Source organism: Macaca mulatta, chromosome 2 (assembly GCF_049350105.2).
Source record: "Macaca mulatta isolate MMU2019108-1 chromosome 2, T2T-MMU8v2.0, whole genome shotgun sequence".
Taxonomy (NCBI): Eukaryota; Metazoa; Chordata; class Mammalia; order Primates; family Cercopithecidae; genus Macaca; species Macaca mulatta.
Window position 1 is genome coordinate 129,028,769 of NC_133407.1, and position 26,788 is coordinate 129,055,556.

At 40.5% G+C, this 26,788-nt stretch overlaps 1 protein-coding gene across 45 annotated transcripts in view; it reads right to left on the bottom strand.

Moving 5' to 3' along the window:
• The window catches only part of MAGI1 (membrane associated guanylate kinase, WW and PDZ domain containing 1), a 678,422-nt gene that overhangs the window by 123,830 nt on the left and 527,804 nt on the right, over nucleotides 1-26,788 (bottom strand). For all 45 annotated transcript variants that reach the window (XM_077993285.1, XM_015130467.3, XM_077993281.1 and 42 more), the window contains 2 exons: nucleotides 18,303-18,422; nucleotides 3,231-3,437 (listed from right to left, as the gene is read on the bottom strand). In XM_077993285.1, the coding sequence (XP_077849411.1) occupies nucleotides 3,231-3,437; nucleotides 18,303-18,422 (327 nt within the window). The remainder of the gene's footprint in view (nucleotides 1-3,230; nucleotides 3,438-18,302; nucleotides 18,423-26,788) is intronic.

Below are 26,788 nucleotides of genomic sequence, written 5' to 3' on the forward strand. Positions count from 1 at the left end.
ACCTCTGGTGATCCGCCCGCCTCAGCCTCCCAAAGTGCTGGGATTACAGGCATGAGCCACCGTGCCCCGCCCTTGTTACACACTTTCTAAGGTGTCTCTAAAAAACACAGTATTTTTGCAAAAGTCTTTGTGTATATAACTGTGTTTTGGCCAACAGTGTAACTCTACCTTCATTAAGCCCATATAGGAAGTGTTCTTTCTCAAGGACTCTTTTTAGGCCCATAATTTCGGCATAATTTGTAGAAGACTCTCCCATTGCTTTGTGTTCACAGTCAGTTCCACGGTGAGCATCTGGGATGACTGCCCACTGCTCAGCTTCTGCCTTAATCAATGACTGCAGAAAGGAGGGGTGGGCTGCCTTCTCAGGATGCTTCTGGCCAGTAGGCTCCCTGATCTTTTGTCTGCAAACAGTCCCAGCGTTACTTAGGCATGTTATTGAGACAAACCTTCTTCAAAAGACTCAAGCAAAAGGCAGCTAAGATAGAAATAGCAGCAAGTTATTAAAAATATCCTGGTAAATATCATTTTAATGGCTCCATAATATTTCTACATTTTGATATGATGCTCATGCCTTTATCATAGCTGGCCCAAGCAGGAACCAACACCTCATTATGCCACTGTCACTCTACGTGCAAAGTGGCTGGTGGATTCCTATTTAACGTGGTTCAGAATATGAAATGCTTTGACACCACTAGTTTCACATACGTATGGACTGGGTAGTGTTAATTATGTGAAAGATCTAGCATGCGTTAGCGTATGACAGATTGTCAGCTGTCGCAGGTGTAGTGTTATAAGTGAGGGGACAGTCAACATGCTCCATACGTTGTGAAGAGGTCCCATCACGTGCATATCTCAAGGCCACTTTTTCCTCAGTGCATCCTACTGGCCTTCTTGGTATCAGACAAGAACGTGAGGAGCACAATCAGGTGCCACTTAGCTTTCTGTTTTGTGTGGAAACTAATCATCAGACTGACTTTGGCAATGATGATCAGGGTCCACAAGCTGTTCTAAGATGCCAGGATTTCAAGTGGGGATTTTATGGGGTCAGATTTTCTGAGGCATGGCTTCTAGAGAGAGATTGATAGTAGTTAGAAATAGGAAACTGCATCTAGACTTACAGTCAACTACCTCTACTTTATTCCTTATTTCTACCAAAAAATCTATTTAATAAATGAAGGACAAATACAGGCACACAAGCTTCTTGGGGACCACCCAATCTGCCTGGCAGAACTGTTCTGCTGCACACTACCCCCAAGGTCTTCTGTTTCTGTGACCACAACTATGGTTTAGGTTATACCATCATTTGCTATTCTTATTTATCAAAATATCAAGGCATTAAAGTATGAGATTATTTGAAAGAAATGTTAACATGTTTTCATGATCTGTTTTCATTTTGGTAAGGGCTACTATAAACATATGGAAGATTCCTAAATGAATGAAATCAGCTGATTTCAATTAAAACATAGGTACAAGGTGGCAAATTTCTTCTAGATATTACAACTATAGGGCAGGCACTGGCCTAACCCATTCTAATTGAGAAAATAAGAAATTTCCATGGAGTCAAATTCATACAGCTAGAAGGGGAAACTCAGAAATGACCTAATCCCAGCAAGTCATTTTATACATGGAGGAGTTAGGCATAATGTTCCTAAGAAGACAACTACCAAGAGCCAAGCCAGGATAACAAACAAATCTCGTCTGTCTTTACCTGACACTTCTTCCACAAGTGTTGGGCTATCCAGTTGCTGTAACCATAAACTCATCCAAAAATTTTTATTGCCATTTGATAAAATGTGGGCTTCTGAGCTTAGTTAATAAATTTTAAAAATCTCAGTGAGGCCCATACAGGTTGCAGACAGCATTCATAAATAAGAAACTTTTCCTAAATATTCTGTTAGAGTTGGCAGCACAGGGGAAAACAGTCTAGTAATCTCTCCCTTCCCCAGGGCTGATGCTAATCAATAACCAAAGTATGGTAACGTGAGAAAAGGCCACTATGGGAGCGGATAATCTCATATGTTGAAAATGGATAACTTATTCATAGCTATAACTCCAAAATATTAAATACAATATTTAAGTACAGGAATAACAGAAGAAACAAGGTGTTCTTCTAATGCACAACACTATAGACTGAAGTTACTTCTATCTTATTCAGTTGTTACATTTGGAGTTACTGTGTAAGGTCAAATCCTCATATGGTAAAAAATATTCTTGAGCTCTTCTGGGTCACTGCACTAACCCAAGGAACACACAACATCATTATTATTATTATTATTATTATTATTATTTCATTTATTTATATTTTTTGAGACAGAATCTTGTTCTGTCACCTGGGCCAGAGTGCAGTGGTGCAATCTCGGCTCACTGCAACCTCTGCCCTCCAGGGAACACACATTATACCCTGTGAATGGTGCCCCCTGGAGTTGTGCAGTAATCAGCCTGTATGGCCTTACCCAAAGGCCTTGTCCTTGAAAATCCCTTCACAATTACGTTGTGCACATGTACCCTAGAACTTAAAGTATAATAATAATAATAATAATAATAAACCCTTCATAAAATACAACATACTTAAGCTCAGAGGTAGACAGCCCTGAATATAGATAAAATATATATATAGCCAGTAATACATAGGCTATATAATATAGAATGCATATATAGGATATAATGTTAGAATTTTACTTTTCCATCTTTCCCCCTTTTAAGGCATATAGCAATTTTGCTTAAGTTAACGGAGCACATAATATCCTTCCATTATATCTCTGCTTTCAAAGATGTAAGAGGGTCCTGCTGGCCTTCTGTACAGCATCAACTGACATTACACTGATAAAACACATTCTCATATTTTGCTTCATAGCAATCAGCCATAATGATAGAGATGCTGCAAGTTCCCCCCCTCAAAAAAAAATCAATGAACAAAATACAGCTATTTATACACATATATCATTTTGAAGAGAAAGAAACCATGCTGATTTCTCATTTTCCTTCTTCATACATTCACCCCCAGCTCCTTTAAGGTATTCTGGTGAAGTTAAAATATTCCTGTAAAGGGGCATGAAAAGACGATCAGGGAAAGGACCATCTCTTCTGCAAGCACTGTGTGGTCCAAGTTTGAATTTTGGCGACCCTACAAAATCTCTCTTGAGAACAGCATCCTTTTCAAAACTGTATGCAAAAGCCTCCTTGTCATCCCTTCCCCAGGTCCATTGAGGGCAACATGGTCTGACCTTTACCTGTAAAGCTGCTGTTCATTTCAGGAATGTCATCCTCCTCCTCATTCTCCGCATGGACTATGCCAGCATTTTGCATATCATTGTAGGACTTGGTTCGCTTCGGGGTCGACTGCTTAGAGCCAGACTGAAGGCTTTGCAAGGCATCCGTCGTGATCACTTTCCCACTGACTGGCTGGCTAGGAGGCTTGGGTGTCCCATAATAGTTTCCTAGGTGATGGAGAGACACATTTGCATGTTTCAAAAGGAATACTTTGTTTTTTTTTTAAGACTTCACATCCAAATCTCTAGTCACATTAAAAAAAATTAAACTAGAAAACCAGAACAAACTGTATTTTATTTCTGGAGTGGGTTAGAAAAGATGTCTTTCCTATCCAGCTAGACACAGTGATTTCAGATGGGAAGAGGAAAGCTGTATTGTTTTAGTGCAAAGAACCTACTAGGGCTAAAAACAAAGGAGGCTATGCTGAATAGTAAACCTTCCTCCTCATTACATTTGAATATCAATTGGTCAATCTTTTTACATATATGCACCAGCATAATGCTGAATCCAATTTAGAGCAAGACTCACAGAAGATAAAAAATTCATTACTGCCGGCATCCTTACAGGCCTAAAAAGTTGAGGTCACCTTCCGTTAATAAGGGGACTCGTCAAGAGGGAACCAGGGCAATATTTAAAAAAGAAGACAGTAAACCCCACGTGGCGCCTCTTTAGCTGAATGGCAGGCTTGACTCTCAGAGTCGTGAGGGGTAGGAACAAACCCTTGCCAAGTTTTAACAGAAAACCCTGTGTCAATGGTGGCACCCAGTATGGGTCACTCTTCCAGTAGTGGCCCATCTTCACTTTCAGCCACTCTTTCCCAGTTTGATTTAGGTCCCTCTATAGTGTGCTATGTGATTCTCACTTGTACATATATAGATTTTTACATTTTAATTTTTTTATTTTAATAGATAACATATATTTTTAATTTGCCATAGAGAAATCTCACTGGTAAGTTATGATAGCAATACAAAGTTTGCCTTTAGAATTTAAGAAAAAAAGCAATACTTTAAAAAACTGACTTATTTTTCACTTGAAGTTTAAAAAGACAGTTTTATATAATAAGAAATTAATCAGCTGAATACATAACAGTGATGGCAGTAATAAGAGTTTCCTTTTGAAAAGTTAAAAAGTAAGCTATTTTTTAAAAGTTATTTTAAAGATAACATTAAATAAATAATACGTGTTCTCCATATGAACAAAATCATAAAGGGTGGTTCATCAAGATCAAAGTTTGAAAAACACAGTTGATAACAATAATACTCAGTGGCTACATGATAAAAGACATCAACCTTAGAATGTTTTTTTTTTTTTTTTTTTTTTTTTTTGAGACGGAGTCTCGCTCTGTCACCCAGGCTGGAGTGCTGTGGCCGGATCTCAGCTCACTGCAAGCTCCGCCTCCCGGGTTTACGCCATTCTCCTGCCTCAGCCTCCCGAGTAGCCGGGACTACAGGCGCCCGCCACCTCGCCCGGCTAGTTTTTTTTTGTATTTTTTAGTAGAGACGGGGTTTCACCGTGTTAGCCAGGATGGTCTCGATCGATCTCCTGACCTCGTGATCCGCCCGTCTCGGCCTCCCAAAGTGCTGGGATTACAGGCTTGAGCCACCGCGCCCGGCAACCTTAGAATGTTATCACTCCATTTACCACTTCGCATCTTTCAGAACAAGGCCAGGAAGATAGGAAATGATTTTGAGATACTGAATCAATCCTAACTAATGTTTGTAATTCTATGCTTAGTAAAGCAGAATTTGTAAATAATAATAAATCCTATACACACTCTTTCTTCCCAAGGATCCAACCCCATTGTCTAACCTCAGTACATAGCTATATAAGAAACACATTTTATTACACAAGCACCAAAAGAAAAAAAAAAACGCAAAAGGAGACAGTAATAGCCTGGTCTTCATGAGATATAGAGATAAAGAATTCATTTCTCAGCAGGGTACAGCAGATCATGCTTGTAATCCCAGCACACTGGGAGGCTGAGGCGGGCTAACCACCTGAGTTCAGGGGTTCAAGACCAGCCTGGGCAATATGGTAAAATCCCATCTCTAAAAAATATACAAAAATTAGCTGGGCTTGGTGGTACTCTCCCGTAGTCCCAGGTACTTTGGGGGTGCTGAAGAGGGAAGGATTTCTTGAGCCTGGGAAGTCGAGGATGCAGTGAGCAGAGATTGTGCCACCGCACTCCAACCTGGGTGACAGAACTAGATCCTGTCTCAAAAAAAAAAAAAAAAAAAAAAAAATTGCTTCTATTGGCCTTTATTCTTATCAATAAGATTTCTTTTTTTTTTTTTGAGATGGAGTCTTGCTCCATCACCCAGGCTGGAGTGCAATGGCACTATCTCGGCTCACTGCAACCTCCACCTCCCAGGTTCAAGCGATTCTACAGTCTCAGCCTCCCAAGCAGCTGGAACTACAGGCATGCACCACCATGCCTGGCTAACTTTTTTGTATTTTTAGTAGAGACGGGATTTCACCATGTTGGCCAGGCTGGTTTGGAACTCCTGACCTAAGGTGATCCACCTGCCTCAGCCTTCCAAAATGCTGGGATTACAGGCATGAGCCACCACACCTGGCAATAAGGTTTCTTTTTTAAGAGAAAAAGATTTAATAGTTTTTAAAAACGTTTTTTGAATCATCAAAATGTATAGAGATACACACCCATTTTCTTTGAGAGCAGTGTAATAGTCTGTATCAGCAGGAAAACTCAACATTTTTTAAATGCAGTACATGAAAGAGCACCATGTTCAAATTTGAAGGGTGCCAGGTAGAAACCTGATATGAACATTCTGGTGGCTTATATTCAACTCAATCATTGAAGTGTTTTCATAGGAAGTAATCTATCCATATCTTCAAAAATCTTCTTTCAGGTTTTCAACTTAAAGGCGCTGGAATTGAGTAGAATCAGCTTGAAGAAAGGCATCTCACGCGTGTCTTTAGGGGCTAACACTTGAGCAAAGAAGAAATTAGCACATGTGTCAACCAAGAAATGCACTTAATCTTGCATTTCTATGGAGGCTGTATCAAAGGATGTCTCATGCCTTCACTGAAGGTGTAAGTAACTAGGCCAAACTGTTAACTTTCTCATTAACTGAAGACTATCTAGTGAAGTTTAGGAAAGTACGATTGTTAACTATTTTAAAAATAATCTGCACAGTGAGAAAAAAAGGAGAGAGACTAGGCTCTAATGAATTTAATTTTCATTCCTTACAATCATTATTATATCAAGACATCATGTACATTTTCGAGTCTGATGTTAAACTAAGGCTAATGTCTATAAATAAGAAACTTCTACTGAAAGATGTGGAACCCCTCCCTCATAATTTTTATATGTATAATTTCCTAACCATATCACTCAGTTTCAGTGCCATTAAACTGAAGTAGCATTCCTAAAATTATTAATCATTTAAAGTCAATTAAAACTTCAACATCTGCATTTATGGCAGAAATAATAAGTGCTTGGAAAATAAAAGTTCCACTTAAATTTGACATATATGTGTGAATTTTCCATTAGGTACCCATCCTCACTTTTCAAGTTCAAAATCTTTCTTAAGTTAATAAATGATTAGCAGATTTGTCAATGCAACTACATACAACCCAGAAAAATCCACTTGTTCACAATGGTTTCCCGTTTCTGAAAATTAGTTTAACATTGAGTGGAGGCAGATAAAGTAGATAATATTAGGTTGAACCATATGAAACTGCTGTTGTAGAAGATATAAACTGTCAAACATAAGCAATTTCACTGGCTTTAATCTAATGAGTGGCCCATGAGCAACACTGCAGAGCCTTGGCACACCATATCATGGGGTAAAAGGCTTGGAAGAGACAGCTCAGAGTTGAAAGCCCACTACTAACTAACTAGCTGTGGGACTCTGGGCAAGTCTTTGTCCTCCTTTAACTTGGGATTCCAAGAGAACCTAGTTTACACCTAGAATAGCTGTTAGGAGGACAAAATGAGACGGTCTGCCTTTAACCTATGCTGAATTCTGCCACTATGGTGAGGGTAGGTAAATGCTACCTAAAGTTGCTATTGCATGTTTCCAATCTTTAAAATGACACCCATACTACATTGTTTTGAGGATCAAAGAGATCACGTACCCAAAGTGCCACACATGGTAACTGAGCACTAAGCAAGCAAACCTGTCAATAACCAAATAACCAAGTCTTCTACACTCAGTCTCTCTAGTACTTTCTCTGTGAAATGGGAATGGTAGCACCAGCTGTAGTAACCTCATAGGATTGTGACAGTTAACTAACGCAGAGTTCTCAAAGGTACTCTGTAAACTATAAGGTGTTAAATATGAGACGGTGTTGTTATTATCCAAATCTCTCCACTATTTCTTATTTCCCATACTGAAACCTACAACCTTTATAGAAAAGTTTCTGTCTAGTGGTTTTCTAACTGCAGAGTGTTCAAACTTTCATACACCACTGTTTTAAAATAATTTGGATTAGTGACCAACATTTTAAATTAGAAAGCTTCTAGTTGAAGTCTGGATTCCCTGCTTGACAAAGTGTAAAGTCTGGTTCCAGGGACTCCATCTCTTATAGAGGACGTTGAAAAGCAAGTATGTGTCTAAAGCCAATTCACATGAACATACTAAATCAAGGATTTCTGCAGAGACATTTTTGCTCCCCCTCTTGGTTTTGCCTGACCCTTGGCAGACTAAGATCTTGGACCCCATCTAGAACAGTGCCCTAAGGCTGCAGCAATGCAAGGGCATGGGCAGATACAGGGGCATGAGCAGAGGCATGAGTAGATGTAAGAAAACCTCAAACTTCAAAAAGTCCTCAATAATTCACAGATTAGCCTTTGAGTGAATTGATTTTTGGAGGACTTGCTTTTGGCCCTGGGCTTTTGGACAAAAACTCTGGCTGTCTTATTTCAACTCTGGCTGTCTTATTCTGCTGCGAACTGTCCTTACCGTGCAGCAATGGGCAGGATGGGTCACGTATGCTCCAGTTTGCCACAGTCACCACTGATCTTCTCTGCCTTTACGCAGACTATTCACCCTCTTACCTGACCTGTATGGCCCCTCAGGCATTTGAGTTCATGACTCTAACCTTCCAGAAACACTCCACCTTCTGCAAAGGTTTGCACTCTTGTCACAATCAAGCAAAGTCTAGCCATAGCAGAAACACAAACCTTACAATGTCTAGCCATGTAGAAACACAAACCTCACAGACAATATGCGCTACTTAATGGTATTAAATAAAAATCATCTGAAAAATTATAAGTGATTAAAAACTTAATTGGGGCTATCACTTGGTAGGCTGCACAGTGTCTAGGAGCCGTGTGCCTGATTGTCCCACAGGCTCTGCGTTATCCAACACACGTTTCCTGCAGTGGCTGGGCTCCCTCCCAAGTGGAAACTTGTTCTCTCTGCTGCTATTTTCAGAACTGGTTCTACAACAAAACTCAACAGGGAGGGCGGCCAGGGAGGAAAGCGGAGGGCAAAGGAGGACTTAAGAGGAAGCCATTGCTGGCCTTAATTAAGAAGCACAATCTCTGGCCAGGACAAAGCCAAAAAAAATATTTTTCTGACACCCATTTAAAAAGTAATAGGCACTGCGAATCAATTTTTAGAGCTTTATAAAATATTTAAGGAGGATTGTAACCCTGGAATTTAAGCTAGGATGAACCAAATCTGTATGGCTTTCAAATTATACAAATTTACTATTCATTCATTCATTCATTCATTCATTTCCTTACAGAGAACCTTTTTAATGCCAAGCATGGGAAATACAAAGTAAAAATTGGACTGAAACATGATCTTCGCAATCATTCTATATGGCATACATCAGTTTTGTCAAGCTTCAATGTGCAAACAATTAAATTACATTAAATAATGATCAGGGTGGGCCTGAGATCCATGGATCACTGTTTGTGTAGCAAAGCCATTTGGGAGACAGAAAATCATTCCTCTTTTGCAGACGACAAACATAGAGGCCCAAAGTGGCAGAAACGCCTGCCATGGAGTTACATGGCTAGTCCAGGGTAGATGGGGGTGGGAATTGGGGGTACTTGTCTGTCTTCTTCCTACGAGACAAGCTTTTGAAAATAAGCCCGAGAACAGGATGGTAGTGACTACCCATGGCTGGGAATCTACAGCATGCATTTTTAACCGGGGCAATATGACCCCCAATGGGGCAAAAATGATTTTTTTTGGGGGGGAGGGGTACAAAAACCTTACTTTCTTTACGTATATTGCAAATATGTATAGAGTACATGAATACATGGACATCCAGCATATCTGATTTTGCCTTGGCCTCAAGGTCCTGAGAGGTCTGCCCCAGGCCCACTCTCCAAGCACTTGTCCTGATTGCCTTCACCTTGTTCTTTTTGCTCTGACCTCACTGGTTGCCTTTTGGCCCCCAGCATGTAAACTGTGCCCCCTTCCCCACCTCATAGCTCTTGCACTCACTCCTCCCTCTGCTCCTCACCCTGTTACTGCCTGCTTATCCTCAGCAACAGTATCTCTGACCCCAAAGACTAGATCAAAGCTGTCCTTATCAGTTCTTATATGTTCTCAAGGAACCATGTACCTCCCCTTCCTAATGCCCTTTATTGTACATAGCAGACTGTTTAATTATTTAGTGCCAGTCTTCACCTCTAGACTATAAGCTCCAAGAGGCCAGGGGCCACATCTGATTTTGGGTACCACTGTGTTCTCAGGCCTGACACAGTGCCAGGCACATACTATTACCCAGTAATTCACTGCAGAATGAGTAAATGAATAAGTGCAGAGCGTGCACATGAATTCCAGCCTGGGATCCTCCTAAAAACCTGTATTGTGGATCCAGTTTTTAATAGCATGACTCACAACACTTTCTTTCCAGTCCATCAATTACATCTGAATTACCAAGATCTGCCTCACTTCACTTTGCTACTTGCTTGCTCAGCACACGATAGTTCCTTCACAAAACTGCAATCCTTTCTTTTTACTCTTCCTTTTCCTACCTGCCCCACCCTACAAAAATACGATGTTCACGCACAGAAGGGCAATACACCACTGTCCTATAATTAGCAGTTTGTCCTTGCCAGTGCCATTTGGCTTCTAATACCAGTGCAATTCCTCTTCTAATTGATCAAAGAGGACAATATAAGAGCTTTATGACCCTGAGTGACATAAGGGACCTCTCTGTCTTCAGCCTCAGTTCACATAGGATAAAGATAAAAATCATGGCAACCTAATAGGGTTTTTGTCAAGATTAAATTAGACAATGTGCATAAAGCACCCAGCACTGTGCCTGGCACAATGTTAGCCTATAATAAACTCTGGCAGTCTCCAGTCAGGCCTGATGTTGTAGACAGATAATAGGGTTAACGTGTAGAAGAGTGTATTATCAAAACACATATTCAAATAACAACATTTTTTAAAGTTACATTTATTGTGCACCGATTATCACTACCCATATATTCACTTATTCTAATCTTCATAAACAATCTTACAGAAAAAAAAGGCATCAATATTACCATTTTCACATAAAGAAACTGATATTCACACAAGTCAAAAATGATGACTGGCATTTAAACACAGATTAGTCTGTCTCTGACATCTATGCTTTTAACTCCAAGAACCTTTGGGGATCTCTAAGCAGGGAATTAAAGAAAGCTTCTCCAGCCTCCCCATCTTCATAAGCAGAAGAACAGCCAATTATAGCACAGATTTCATCTGGTCACTTTCATTATCAACAGAGAACATTCCACGGCAGAGTTTGCCAACAGAGCTCATCACAACAGACTGCTTCTAAGGCCTGCCAAAGAACAGGACTCCAGACAGTCTCATTTTCTTTAACCAGAAACAAGAACTCTCTTCACCCCTGTTTTACCTCTGTGTCCCCAAAAATTAAACCATTGGCAGCTGCCTTTTTGCAGACCTTCTAGGAAGCAAAACAACAACATTATTGAATGCTGACATCCTCTTCCTAATTAACATGCAGAAATATGCAACCCATAACTCCAGTTTGAAATGTCACCCTGGCACTGCACTTCTACGCGGAAGGAAAACCTTTGCAATGCCCAAAGTGTGTAATCAGCCTCTTCTACACAGAGGCATTTGCAAAACAGCCATGTCTGGACCCTCACCCTCCACTGAACAGTTCATTCCTTGTAAACTCTCTCCTAGAGAAGTCCCAAGGGATGGCTGAGGCAGTGACCTGTCTTGCAGAGCAAAAATGTCAACAGACAAACAAGAAAGGCAAGGGAAAAGGGAAATGGTTCCGCTGACTTATTTTAAGCACCATATCAAATAAATCAGCTTGGTGCCACAATTAGGAAGTTGGCCCAAGTTGGAAAGATGTGCTTATTCTTGTCTTCTTTGCCTTGCTATGATGCCAATTCTGTTCAGTGGCAGAATGAGGAGCTGGTTCAAATTATAAAGTGGAAATCAATGACAAACTCTACTAATAACTTCTATGCCTTGTGAGGGGTGATAATCAGATTCCTTACATAGCTAGGAAGGGGCTCTACTCTGCTGGGAGTATATGCAACTCTCAGTGTTACAGTTGCTGGGGGGGATAGAAAGTTTCAGGATGGAGCCTCTGCCCGTCAAACCTACCCCAATTCTAGTATTTTTTAATTTTCACAAATGGTACCACTATCTATCTAGTTATAGAAGACAGAAACTAGGAGTCATCTTAGCAGGATTACCATCATCTGTCTTTTCTACCTCCTTCTCACAATAACCAATACATTAACAAATTCAGCTTTTCACATAAATATCTCTAGATTCAGCTGACTATTTACCACCACCATCACCAATGTGGTCCAAAGCCAACTCCAACTGGTGTTGCCAGATGATATGCAAAACAGGGTGTTCTGTGTTTTTATTTGCGAAATCCAGCAACCTAACTCCAGCTCACCCACCAGACCTCACTTCAATTACTACTTCTACAGGGGTACCTTTTCTCAATTCCATAGACATCCACTCTCCCCATCTTATGGTCTCCTTTAAAGACCTTTGCACACTTAAAATTGGATATTTATTTCTTTATTTAAATAATGTGTCTTGTCCACTAGACAGTTAAGACCCATAAAGACAGTGACCACAACCATATCTGCTTTTGTTCAGCATTTTATCTTTAATAAATACATGAATGAACTCACAAACTAGTAACTGAGGCCACAAAAGAAGCATTACTTCTCAGGCAACAGGGAAATAAAAGCATCCCAGTCCTGCAACATTTGGCCAGGCTATGTTCCTAATTCCTTGCAGTATCTTAAACCAAGCTCTCTCTGGAACTCAGTTCTATTATCTGAAGAAACTAACTTTACTGCAGTTCCAGCTGTAAAGTCCTACATCCCTACCAATCTCAATCAAGCAAATATTGGGCTTGAAAGAGAATTCTGAAGGTTACTGGGCCTTGAGGCTTCACTGGTTCACTCTATTTGTCTGCATCTCGCCTGTCAAAGAATGTATCCACAAAAGAAGATCATCACTCCTTTGCATAACATCCTCTTTGGGAGGATCAAAATGATGCTTCTTTCTGAAAGGAGCTTAACTCTTAAGACATGCTTTGCTTTGTGAAGTCAGCTGTGAGGACAGAGAAGATCTTGCTGAGCAGGTCCTTAACCTTCCTTTCAGAAGCTTTGACTCTAAAACTGGAGCCACCAGCCATGTGTGGCTACTTACATTTAAATGAGTTTATATTGAATTAAAGTTAATTTAAAACTCAGTTTCTCAATCACAAGAGCCACAGGTGGCTACCGGCTGCCGTACTGGACAGTACAGAATATTGAACATTACCAGCAAGGAAAGAAGTTCTTATGGGACAGCAGTGGTTCTAAGGGAAACAGGGTGTGCTTGCTTCCCTCCCCTTTCTAGAAGCCACCCTTCTAACCCTCTCTTGGTTCATCATCACATCACTCTCTGTGGATTCAGGCCCCACCACCCATGCCGACTATTAAACTCAAACACCATCTCCCAGCCTCTCACCTGACCCAAAGTGGCAGAAATATAGTATAGCTTCGCCTCCTCCAGGGTGTCTGCCAAAACTAGAAGAAATGGTGTGCCCTTCCTATAAGCTTCTGGAGCGCTGTGTAGTTTCTCTCAGAACGTTCATCACTTTTCTTTTTTCTTTTTTTTTTTTGTTTTTTGAGACAGGGTCTCACATTGTCACTCAGGCTGGAGTGCAGTGGCACAATCTCGGCTCACTGCAACATCTGCCTCTTGGGTTCAAGTGATTCTCCCACCTCAGCCTCCCAAGTAGCTGGGACTATAGGAATGACCACCAAGCCCAGCTAATTTTTGTATTTTTTTTTTGTAGAGAGGGGGTTTCACCATGTTGGCCAGGCTTGTCTCGAATTCCTGACCTAAAATGATCTGCCCACCTTGGCCTCCCAAAGTGCTGGGATTACAGGTGTGAGCCACCACACCCGACCCATTCATCACTTTTCTTAAAATTGTTTACATTCATTCATTCATTCGTTCATATATTATACAGTCTCACTCTTGTTGCCCAGGCTGGAGTGCAGTGGTGTGATCGTGGCTCAATGCACCTCGAACTTCCCAGAATCAGGTGATTCTCTCACCTCAGCCTCCCGAGTAGCTGGGACTACAGGTGGACGTCACCATGCCTGGCTCATTTTTTGTATTTTTTTTTTTTGTAGAGATGGGCTTTGCCATGTTGCCCAGGCTGGCTGTGAGCTCCTGAGCTCAAGCAATCCTCCCACCTCAGCCTCCCAAAGTGCTGGGATTATAGGTGTCAGCCACCATGCCCAACAAAATTGTTTATGTTTAATCCGCCTCACAAGACTGAGCGGGGGAAGAGTATAGACTCTGCAGCCAGAGTACCTGAATTTGAATCCCAGCTCTATCCTTGGTTTACCATGTGAACTAAGAAGAGATTATTGGCCTGAAATAAATGCTCAATAAATACTTGTTGAAATAAATTATATATGCATTAAAAGGCTTGCTTTAAAACTGTGCTACCAGAAATTTACCCTACAGTTATGCTCATAATTGTATAACAAGATACCTGAAGCACTGTTTATAACACCACCACCAAAAACAGAAGGGGGAGGTAAGGCAGGGGACATTTAAAACGTCCATCTGCAGAGGGCTGGTTAAATAAGTTTTATATACACACATACACACACACACACACACATACACACACACACTTATTCACTGGGATACTATGCAGCATTTATAAAGAATGAGGTGAAACTGTATGGGGTAATGTGGAAAGATCTCCAAGCTGTGTTAAGGGCAAAGGGCAATACCAGAGTGAAATAAACAAGATATACATATATGCTGTGTACATATAAGTTTTCCAGACATTTGCACTAGCATCTTTAATAATGGTTACCTATATGGAAGAGGGGAAGCAACTAGGACTTAGCTAGTTTTAAGTCTTTTACTGTAGGAACTATTCCATCATGTACGCTTATTACTATTACTTAAACATTTATACATGTCGTGCTTTAAAGAGTGCTTTGTGTTGTTGTGGTAGACTTTTCCTCTCTGGAACCAGTAGAGGTGTGGAGAAAGCAATTTCAGGAGGGTAAAAAATAAGGTGAGTACCTGGGAAGTAAATAAAGACATTTCACTGGCAAATCTGCTGGTTTACTGACTAGTAGAGAGGAAAGGGATCCACTACGGGAGCAATTTAGAACTAGGTGCGTGTAAATACAAGAGCTAACGCTGATGGAGAGCTTACATGTGTCAGACACTCTGCTAAGCCCTTTCCAATTATTGTCTCATTTAGCCCTACCTCTGAGGAAGCACTATTATTATCCTAATTTTACCAATGGGAAAATGGAGACATGGAGCATTAAGTAACTTGCCGGAGGGCACACAGCTCAATGCAAAAGGGCTGAGAATCAAACTCAGGCAGTGTGACAGCAGGGCTTGCAAGCTTGTTAGTGTCCACCAATAGACAGCAGCCACCATCAAGGGACTTATCCAGGAGAGGCAAAGACAGAGAAAGTTCTCTAAATGTCTTTCCAGCCCTACTCCTCTGAGGGCATAAGGCATTTAATAAACATTCCATTTGGCTCTCAGTTTTTAAGAGTCAATATAGTATACTCGGGTCAGTTCCAAAAAATTATAGGCACGGTGGCTCATGCCTATAATCCCAGCACCACGGGAGGTCGAGGCAGGCAGATCACGAAGTTGTGAGACTGAGACCATCCTGGCCAACACAGTGAAACCCCAACTCTACTAAAAATATAAAACCTTAGCCGGGCACAGTGGCATGCACCTGTAGTTCCAGCTAATCAGGATGCTGAGGTAGGAGAATCGCTTGAACACGGGAGACAGAGGTTGCAGTGAGCCGAGATTGTGCCACTGTACTCCAGCCTGGGCGACAGAGTGAGACTCTGTTTCCAAAAAAAAAAAAACTTATGAGCCATCTCATGTGGTAGGGAAATTTCATTGCTAATAGGCCAAAGGTTGAAGAACACTGCACAGTCAAATGGGTTAGAAGTGGAAAAGATTAATCCTGCACCTAAGAAAATTCCAGTTCCAAAATAACGACGCAACACTCACAAAGGCACCATTTTCTATAAGACAATCAGACATTTTCTGAAAAACATTCCTCTGTTGCTACACACAAGGAAGTTAGCTTCACGTACTAATGGCTACTTTCCTTAGCTTTTTAGTTACATCTAGGATATTCTTGGGGTTTTTAGGAAAGAGTGTAGGATCTGAGAGTCACATTGAGCTGGGTTTGGTTCCTGTTCTAGCATTCTAGAACTGGCTGTGCAACTCTGAAAAAGTTATTTAATGCCACTTGGCTCCAGTGTCTCCATCTAAAAATTCAGTGAAGATAATAGCTGCCTCTGTTGCAATGATAAAATTAAATGAGAAAAAGAACTGACTCCACCTATATATCATTTGTTCCATTAACATTGAATAAAGCGAGTTTACTTTCCATCTTTCAAGTTAAATTGGAGCCTAAATCACAAGTTTTTCCTGTCCGACCCAATCCTCTTTTGCTTTGTACAAACATTCCTACCCCAGCCTCTCCAAAAATGCAAATAGATGTTTTGTATATTTGATGACTGAAGCCCCCCAGATGGGCATAACTGATTTCAGAGGAGGACAATTCTCTCTCTGCTAACCAAAGAGGAGTCACACATGCTCTATCCATGGCCACTGAAGTTTTAGCTCAATTCACATGTACAACATGTGAGGACAGCATGCTGACAACAAGTTGAAGAAGCTCCTTGTACCTTCCCGCAGTCCCCCTCCCTTCCCTCTATACACTCCTAGACCTCGATTATTCTCGGACTCCTGCCCAGCCCACCAGCCACCCAGTCACATCCCAACATGTAGTTTCAGGAAACTAAGCCAACTGATAGTTAGCAATACTCAAAAACAAACAAATAAAAATTCCTGACTTCATGAGCAGGAGTTTGATTAATATACACTGTCTACTGTATATTCACAATTTGGAAACGGGCAGTATGTACAAAGACAATGCTCCTCCCCTTCTCCAAAGAATATCAAACCAGAAACAGCATCTTTAAGATTCATGATCATGATATGACTGTTAGTCACCATAACAGGAGCAATTATCACATTAAAGCTAGAATGTCCCTAATAAAATAATAATCTACTTTGTATTTACCCTTTATGTTTATGCCTAATCTTTAAAATGTTCCTGTGAATGCCTAATAAATCCAAATTTTAAAGAGTTAGTAAAGAGATACACATAATAACTTGACCAAGTTAATAATCTGTCCTAGTTAATAGTATGATTGTGCCACTTCTGCCTCAAACAATAATAACACTACAAAAAGTAATCAAGCTATAATACTGTTTTCAGAAAAACATGACTTTTTTCCACCACATTCGGCTTTGACCCAGCAATGGGATCTGATCCTATGGATATGTTTGCACCTATGTGAAATGATACATTCATGTCATTCAACTCAGCAGTGTTTAGAAATATGAAACATTGAAATTGACTCAAATATTTGTTCAGAGGGAAGTGGTTAAATAAATTATGGTATGCCCATACAAAGGAAATAAAATTTTTATAATTATATTTCAAGAAGAAAACCAGAAGTGCTTTATTACCGAATTGCAATGACCTATTAAGACATATTGTTAAACAAAAAGAGCAAGGTACCAAACAGCATGTACTGTATACTGCCTTTTGGGGAAAACAGGGAAGAAATGGGAATATCCATACAACATGCATGCACACATGTATACACACATGTATATATGCACATGCACATGCATGTCTGTATTGATATCAACTTCAGAAGAGTAATCAGATTATTTATAATATTGAATCCTAAATTAGGCAGGTGGGAGACAGGTATACACAGATTACTTAAGTACATATTTTAAAAATAATTTGCTTTCCTGTAATCCCAGCACTTTGGGAGGCCGAGGCGGGCGGATCATGAGGTCAGGAGATTGAGACCATCCTGGCTAACACGATGAAACCCCGTTTCTACTAAAAATACAAAAAATCAGCCGGGCTTGGTGACGGACGCCTGTAGTCCCAGCTACTCGGGAGGCTAAGGCAGGGAAATGGCGTGAACCTGGGAGGCAGAGCTTGCAGTGAGCCGAGATCATGCCACTGCACTCCAGCCTGGGTGACAGAGCGAGACTCCATCTCAAAACAAACAAACAAACAAACAAAAATAGTTTGCTTTATGAATCACATAAAAATACATTAAAAATCAATCAGTAGGAAAGTGACATTTTATTTCTTCAAGATTAAAACAACACTACTTACAGGGTCACATTTTGTGATTAACCATGATTCTTCCTTCTTTTCTAATACCACACATGTCCATATTAAAAAACAAAACACACCTGCGCACTTGAATAGGTAAATTAAAAAAGAAAACTCCTAGAGAAAAACAAAAACTATTTTTAAAGAGCTCCACAAAGCCTTATTCCACAGACTTTAGCTATTATTCGTCATATTAAAGTGAACTGCAATCTCCTGTTATTTGTTTAGACCTCCAGATTCCACAAAACATTTTTGCCTGCATGGCTCTGGGCTCCTCTGAAGTACCCAGGAGAGAAGCTTTTTATGCTGTCATACAAGTAACTCACCTTCATAGGTGCCGACTTCCAGAAGAGTCCCGCTCTGCTCGAGGTCCAAGAACTCCTTCACAGTCAGAAAGTTATAGTCCACGCCAGGCACTTCTCCTTCTCTGGGAGATCGGGTTGTGCCTGTAGCAGAAAATACAAAGGCACAACAAACCATCAGTCAACTAAAACAGGAAGTTCCACATCCAGGTGTAATTAAAATAACCTGTTTAGTAAGCTGGCGTACCTAAGACTCTGCCGCCTCATCTGTCCAGACAGGGACATGGTAAAGGCAACTTCTTTCTAACACAACACAATAGCATTCTCACTGCCACACTCTAGTGCCTGGGAACCCCAAATGGGAGAGAGAGAAAAACAAGCACAGCTGGGTCACCTAGAGAGAGTTTTATACCATTTTTGACAATGCACTGAATAGAAAAGGTGAACTGGATTTTATACAGACAACATTCACAGTCAGCAGCTTTTAGGACTCTAGTAAATACTAAAAATGTATCCACCTTAAGCTCAGATCCTAAGGGGTCTGTGTTTTTATCACAGGTCTTGAAATTCTTGTGTTCCTCAATACAACCGGCAAGTTCCAAAGCTCTTTAAAGAAAATGACACCTGCTGCATAAACACATCACTAGAGAAATCTGACTGCCCAAGATCTGTGGTTGGACATCTCCCAGCGATTAAAATGCTGCTGCTCCTCATGTAATTAATATGTTTGGCAAAAAGAGGCCATCCATGAATTCTGACTAGGAAGAAAGGACACTGCATTTGCTAGAAAATTCTCCCCCTGAATTAATCTGGTCATCTTCTCAGTGGCTGACAAATGTAACACTTCCTCTTATGAAATCATGCAGAGCATCCAGAGAACAAAAGTCACCTAGCTCAGGTGCTAGGCTGTGGATCTAACATTTTAGTCCAATCTCAGTCAACAAAGTAGAAGCAATGAGCAGACTGTGGTTTACACATTAGTCAAGAAAGGAAAATAAGCCAAGCAGCAACTATGTACCGTGTACTAGGAGCCTATGTTAAATATTATGAGACCAAAAAAAAAAAAAAGAGAGAGAGCAAAAAATGTGATTTCTGCTGTTACATTCAACAGAGCTCATTTTGCAAGGCATTATTACCTGTGGTGGTGATTTAACATCAATGTTTTCCCATATAATAAGCAAGGATATTTCCCTATGCCTAGGAATTAAATAACCAACTGTATGTGCCTAGTGGCCCTAAAGTTCTTAGCGCTGTGCAGTCTCTGATCATTTGCCCATGTGAATGACCGCATCCACACCTATACTGGATATTCATAATTTTCATAAGTCAAAAACACTCAACACTTACTACACACGTTACTCGGGCAAAATGTATTTTTAGTGTACACAATTCTTCTATCTGAAATCTGAATATTTTAAATAGCTGCAAATTGGGCATATAATGGTTATATTATAGATGTTTGCTTCTCATAATCAGCATGCTAGAGCCTTGGGGTTAAAGAAGTCAGATACTCTTACACTGTTTCCTAATTTGTCCCCATTTCGTGCCTCCCCTGGCAGGTGATGACAAATCCCTTGAGGTAGTTCACAACTTTTAAATTTACATATCAAGTGTCAGGCACAGGAAACATAGAGACAGTATCACATACTGTTAAAGAGCAGTGATCTGGAGCGGGAATGCTAGGTTCATGGTCTACCTCTCCAACTTGTGGTCTTGGACAGGTTCCTTAGTGTCTACTATTTCTCAGTGTCCTTGTTTGCAAAATAGGGACAACAATGGCACCTAATCCATAAGTTTGTTGTGTGTATTGAATGAGATAATCCTTTCTGAAGGCTTTGCTCAAAAATTTTTAGTAGACATTATAGTTTATGTTTTTGTTAGAATTAATTGATGGAATCTTACTGTTCAAATCCCACTATAATAATCTGTTATTTTATATATATATCTGTATATGTATGTGTGTGTGTATTCATGGCATTACATATTGCCATGAATAATGCCATGGCATTATTCAACAAATATTTATTGAGGCCCCAACATATGCCAGGCACTAGTTCAGGCACTGGGGAAACACTTGTGAACAAGACAAAGCTCATGCCCTCGTGGAATTTATATGTTACTGTGAGACACAGAAAACAAATATGTATATAAATAAATACAGCATATAGTGTCAGGAGGAAATCATTCTTCTATAGACTGAAGGATCAGAAGGTATCTCGGAGCAACATAGGTTAAAGGTTTAGACAGTGTCATGGAGGGAGGAAGCAAGGGAAAAGTAGGGAAGCTATTTTAGCTAGGTGATGAGGAAGAGCCTGGCGAATGCAAAGGTGATGGGGAATGCATCCAGGCAGAGGGAAGGGCAAAGGCTTTGATACAGGTGTGATCTGGTGTGTCGAGGAAAGGGCAGAAAGGCCAGCATGGTTGCAGTACAGTGATGAAAAAAGGGCTGGAAACGAAAGCAAGGGGCAAGATTACATAGGCCACAGAAAACACTTCATATTTTATTCTAAGGATAATGGAATGCCATTCTTAGAATGGTTTTGAGCAAGGGGGTGCCTTGATTTGGCTTTTCTTTTATTTTTCTTTTTAGAGACAGGTCTTGCTGTATCGCTCAGGCTGGAGTGCAGTGGAGTAATCACAGCTCCTGGGCTCAAGAGATCCTCTCACCTCAGCCTCGTGAGTAGTTAGGACTACAGGCATGTGCCACCACACTCAGCTAGTTTTTTTTTTTTTTTTATACAGATGGGGGGGGGTCTCACTATATTGCCCAGGCTGGTCTCCAACTCCTGGCCTCAAGCAGTCCTCCTACCTTGGCCTCCAAATTACTGGGATTACAGGCATGAGCCGCCACACTCGGCTTGGTTTTCCTTTTTAAAGCTCTTTGACTTCAAGGAGAACACGTTTTGGCAGAGTAAGGTGGGTTGGACAGGAATAGAAGCAGGGGGACCAGTTAGGTGGTTACCATAGTGTCCAGGTGAATGGTAATCAAGATATGGACTAGAATAGTAGGACAGCACTGATAAGAAGCAGTGAGATTTCTATTACAAACAGAGTATTTTAAAGAGCTACAGTACAGTCCATAGAACAGACATATTAAAAGTAAAACCCATCATCAAGGTATTAAGCACCGCATGCATTAGCTATTTATCCTGATGCTCTCCATGCCACCCACCGATGGAGGACAGAGAGCATCAGGGGGTTGGAGATGCACCAGGATAAATAGCTAATGCATGTGAGGCTTAATACTTATATGATGGATTGTCAGATGCAGCAAACCACCATGGCACATGTTTACCTATGTAACAAACTCGCACGTCCTACGTAAGTATCCCAGCAGTTAAAATTAAATTAAAGTTAAAAACAAAGTATGTCAGCTCATCACACCATGTTAGGTCTATATTTTGAAGACAGAACTAATAGAACTTGCTGATGGATTGGATGTTGTATGTAAGAAAGAAGAATAAAGACAGAAATACTTATGTTGTGATCTGGGCAAATGGGCTGTGCCATTTGCAGAGATTGAGAAGGCTGAGGGGAATGGTTTTGGGAAAAGGGAAAATCAAAAGTTTACTTTTGGACGTGTTAGGTTTGAACTGCCTAATAGACAGCTAGGTGCAAAGAGCTGGAGCACAGTTGATCTTAAAAGTCTGAAGGTGAGAGTAGAGGGTGGAATGTAAACTTAATAAGGGTGATCAGTTGATTAGTAAACCAAAGGCATCTGAAGGTAAGAGACAAAGATAAAATCTACAGAGAGAGTTTAGGAAAAAAAAGCCAAGAAGTTTGGAGTGAACACTAAGAACTTTTAACTTTTAGAAGATAGGAGTAAGAGGAAGATCGTCAAAGGAGACTAAGCAGCAGTAGCCAGCAAGATAGGAGCAAAAAAGGAGGGTGTGATGTCTTGGAGCCAAGTGAAAAAGCTGTTCAGCCAGCTACTTGTAAAACACAAACAGTCTACATCACACTGGGAATTCCAGTGCAGTGCAAGAATAGAAGCTCTTTGAAAGTTGCTGTGAAAGGATCTGTCCTAAATATGTTCTGTATGGCAACTCTCATATTCAGCCTCCATACCAAAGTTCCATTAACTTAATCCATCTCAAAAAAAAAAATGAGGACAAAACAAAACAAAACAAAAAATGTGTTGAGTTTTATAGTCTTGCCAAACCAGACAACGTTGATTTTCTTCTCCTTCTGCAGCCATCTTTGCCATTCTTTCAATGATGTTTTCAGATCCAATTTATCAGGTTTACCTTAAAGACAACAATCACCCTGGGGTCTTAATTTCCTGAGAGGATTCAAAATAATCAAGAATGTCAAAAATGCTAGATTTCAGAGGAAACATGAAACTAAGATCCCATTTTTCCATGTAAATAAATATGCTTAGGATGCCTTAGAGCAGCAGGGGAAGGGAGTGGGTGGGCGGGCAAGTCTCCACCCATAAACCGTTCAGGGTTTATTACCCAGACAAAACCTTTCCATGCTCAGGCTAGCAGGAGGTTTCCCAGCTATCCTCTGAGCAGCCTGCCCTGGGTCTGGGCCAGCCTGACCAGGCTCCATTCAGCGATGCTCTGGAGAAAAGGACCCAGGGAGGGGACCCCGCCTTCTCTTTTCTTGTAGCAGAATGACAGGCTGCTGGCTGGACACACGCCTGGCAGATGGCATTTCAAAGGGTTTTCAGGAGCCATCTGGGTTGGGTACAATTATTACAAACCATGCTTCTAACAAAGCCAGAAGGGTTACTTCCTGACAGAAGACGAGTAAAACAAATTCAACCATGTTTCTCAGGGACAGCGTATTAATAAAAATAAAAAAAAAAAAGCCACCGGGCTGACAAACTGGGATTTTCCTTAGCCTACAATACTGCCTTCTGTTTCTCTAGCTAGAAATTGGGCCAACAATATCTTGCAGTTATTAGCTTTAAGCTAATAATAAACACAGTGTCCAACCCCCCAAAAAAGAAAAAAATATATAACACTGGGAAAAAAATAATAGCTTCCATTTCTCAGATGTTCACTTATGTCCCAAGCAAGGTGTTAAGCACTTAATCAGTACTATTATTGTATATAATCTTCACAAGAAACCCAGAAGTAAGGGTTATTATTACCCTCATTTTATTGATGAGGAAGCTCAGACTCAGAGAAGTAACCTGTCCAAGGTTACGTAACAAGTTGGGCAGAGCCGTGATCTGTCTGGATGCAGGTAATCTGATGGCAGCATCCCTCATCCTTAACCATCATTGTCTGATGGAACCTGTCTTCATGGAAATGTTCCATCTGTGCTGTCTAACATGGTAGCCCCTAGCCACATGTAGCTGTTAAAAAGTGGCTGGCCAGTGTGACTGAGAAACTGAATATGAACTTTTATTTAATCTTAATGACTTTAAGTTTAAATAGCCACATGTGGCTACTGGCTACTGGACTGGTCAGTACAGCTCTCAACCATGAGAATGTCTGAGTTGCCTTCATTACACTACATCCAGTACCATGTCCCAAACAACTTCTAGCACTCAAGAACAAGAAACATACTTACTCGAAACAGCATGACATCTCAAACAGATAAAAGAAAACCTCTCTTAAAAACAAACAAACAAACAAACAAACAAAACCTCTCATATGCTTTGAAAAAAATGAGTGTCCAAGAATATGGAAATGATCGAATGAAAAATGGTTGATCCACCCTTGGGAAAATGTTTTAGCTATGTAATGGTAAATGGTAAAGAATGGTTAAATTGGCCAGGTGCAGTGCCTCACGCCTGTAATCCCAACGCTTTGGGAGGCCGAGGCGCCTGGATCTCGAGGTCAGGAGATCAAAATCATCCTGGCTGACACAGTGAAACCCCATCTCTACTAAAAATACAAAAAATTATCCGGGCATGGTGGCAGGCGCCTGTAGTTCCAGCTACTCGGGAGGCTGAGGCAGGAGAATGACTTGAACCAGGGAGGCGGAGGTTGCAGTGAGCTGAGATCGCGCCACTGCACTCCAGCCTGGGCAACAGAGGCGAGACTCCATCTCAAAAAAAAAAAGAATGGTTAAATCTACATGCAGTTACCTGAAGGAATACCTTTAATGTGCATTGAAGTGATACACACAAGTTACAGAATAAGATGTAAACTATCACTGCATTTCATTGAAAAACAGAATATGGCATGTTTTACAAGTTTATGAGTTTTATGAGTTCACATAGTTAAATGGGTATAATAATACTATACCCTTAAGAGTGGTTAGCCACCTCAGGAAGGTGACTTCAGAAATGGGAAGAGATGAAATGATGGTTTCCTTCTTTACACACTTCTCATGCTCTGAATGGTATCAGTAGGCAGGTAATTGTCTTGGCATTTTATAAACTGAATGAAATCATTATCTAAGAAATATTTTAAGACCTGATTCTTGGGTATTTTACTCAAGTATCTTCAATAGTAATGTAGTCCTCACAAAAAACATGCAAAAGACTTATAGACTCCAGCTGAATCACACAAACAATGTCCCAAGGTTTCGCATCTCTTAGAAAGCCAGCCTCAAGGTCAACAATACTTTACTTGCCTTACTGATGAATAGGAATATACTACAAGTACATTTGAGAAAGTGGTACTATTTTTCCACCTGATTTTATTTTTAAATCTCAAACTGCTCATCACTTAAATAGGGTCCTTTTCAAGTATTTAAGTACCTCCAAGATTTGTACTAGAATAGTGAATAATATCAACCCTTCCCACCACTGGATCATAATTTAAGTAATTAATTTGAGCTATGTCCTAGTGAGTGTCTCAGAATGAATTAGCAGTGCCCTCAAAGTTCACCCAGTAAAGCTTGAGTGGCTACCTGCTTCTTATGCACATTTTATGGTTCATAAACTTGCAGTGTATCTGGCTTCAGAGACTCCTGCTGAGGAAACGAGAAAGTGACCTTACTTATCACTAAAATCCACAAACCATGACTACAAAAAGGAAACTGCACTGGGAACTTGTTCACTCTATCTTTTTATTCTAGAAATTCTCTTGAAAAATCCAGTTGAGGTAGAAAAAGAAAAATCTTACTGGTGAAATTCTGATAAGCCATTTCCTACTGCTTCACGTTCCCAAAGCCATCCGGTTTCAAGATGTTGAGATCTCACTCAGTAACTGTCTAAATGGTCTTATGGCCAGATTATTAAAGAAAACTAATCGGCCCACAAAGATTAAACTGTCAATATTCCACGATATCACCTGCTGTTAAATTAATCTGGGTCTTGCTTGTCAAAACCTAACAAGACTTCAAAAAATGACAGTCACTGCAACTGCTTCCGTATTAAGAACAGATCATCATTTTCCTATTCTAACACAATCATTTGCATCTGGTAAATATCCAGAGTATCAGTTAGACATCCAGGACAGCCTCATGCAGTTCATTCTTTAGTTGACAGAGCTAGAGGCCAGTAGAATGTATTAGTCCTCCAAATTCACTCAGTTACCCTACCTCTGGCACAATTTTTGCCATATATGATGATCAGCACTACGATTTACTCAATATCTACCCCTCAAATCAAACTGCCTTTTGTGGTGAAACAGACATTTTATTTAATAAAAAAAAAAATTAAACAGGCCGGGTGCAGTGGCTCACGCCTGTAATCCCAGCACTTTGGGAGGCCGAAGTGGGTGGATCACGAGGTCAGGAGTTCAAGACCAGTCTGGCCAAGATGGTGAAACCCCGTCTCTACTAAAAATACAAAAATTAGCCAGGTATGGTGGCAGGCGCCTGTATTCCCAGCTACTCAAGAGGCGGAGGCAGAGAACTGCTTGAACCCAGGAAACAGAGGTTGCAGTCAGCCGAGATCGCATCACTGCACTCCAGCCTGGGCAACAGAGTGAGACTCTGTCTCAAAATAAATAAATAAATAAATAAACATATTTAGGTAAAAAGGAAATACTTAGCCACCACATACCTATTAGAATGGTTTAAAAAATGTTTCTGTAATACCAAATGCTGGCAAAAATATGGAGCAACTAGAACTCTTATGCCTTGTTGGGAAGAATACAAAATGGTACAACCATTTGGGGAAAGAGTTTGGCAGTTGGTTAAAAAGTTAAACATAAATTTCTCATATGACCTAACAATCCCACTCCTAAATGTTTACTCTAGAGAAATGAAAACATATTCACACAAAACCCTGTACATAAATGTTTAGAAGAGCTTTGTGCATAATCAACCAAAACTGGAAAACAACCAAATGTGGTTCATTTGGTGAATGAATTCACTGTGGCACATCCCTACAAAGAACTACTGCTCAGCAAAACTACAGATACACACAGCATGGACGAGTCTCACATACATTATGCTCAGGGAAAGAGAATCCAGACTCAAAGATTACTCACTGTATGACCACTCCGTTTGTATTCCACATATTTTACAGAGATGGAGAATCAAGCAGTGGTTACCAGGTATGTAGGGTGGGAGCAGCACAGGTCATTAGGGAAAGGAGGAGGACACTGTTTTGTTTCCTGCCTATTGTGGTGGCTGCATGACTGTGCTTTTGTCAA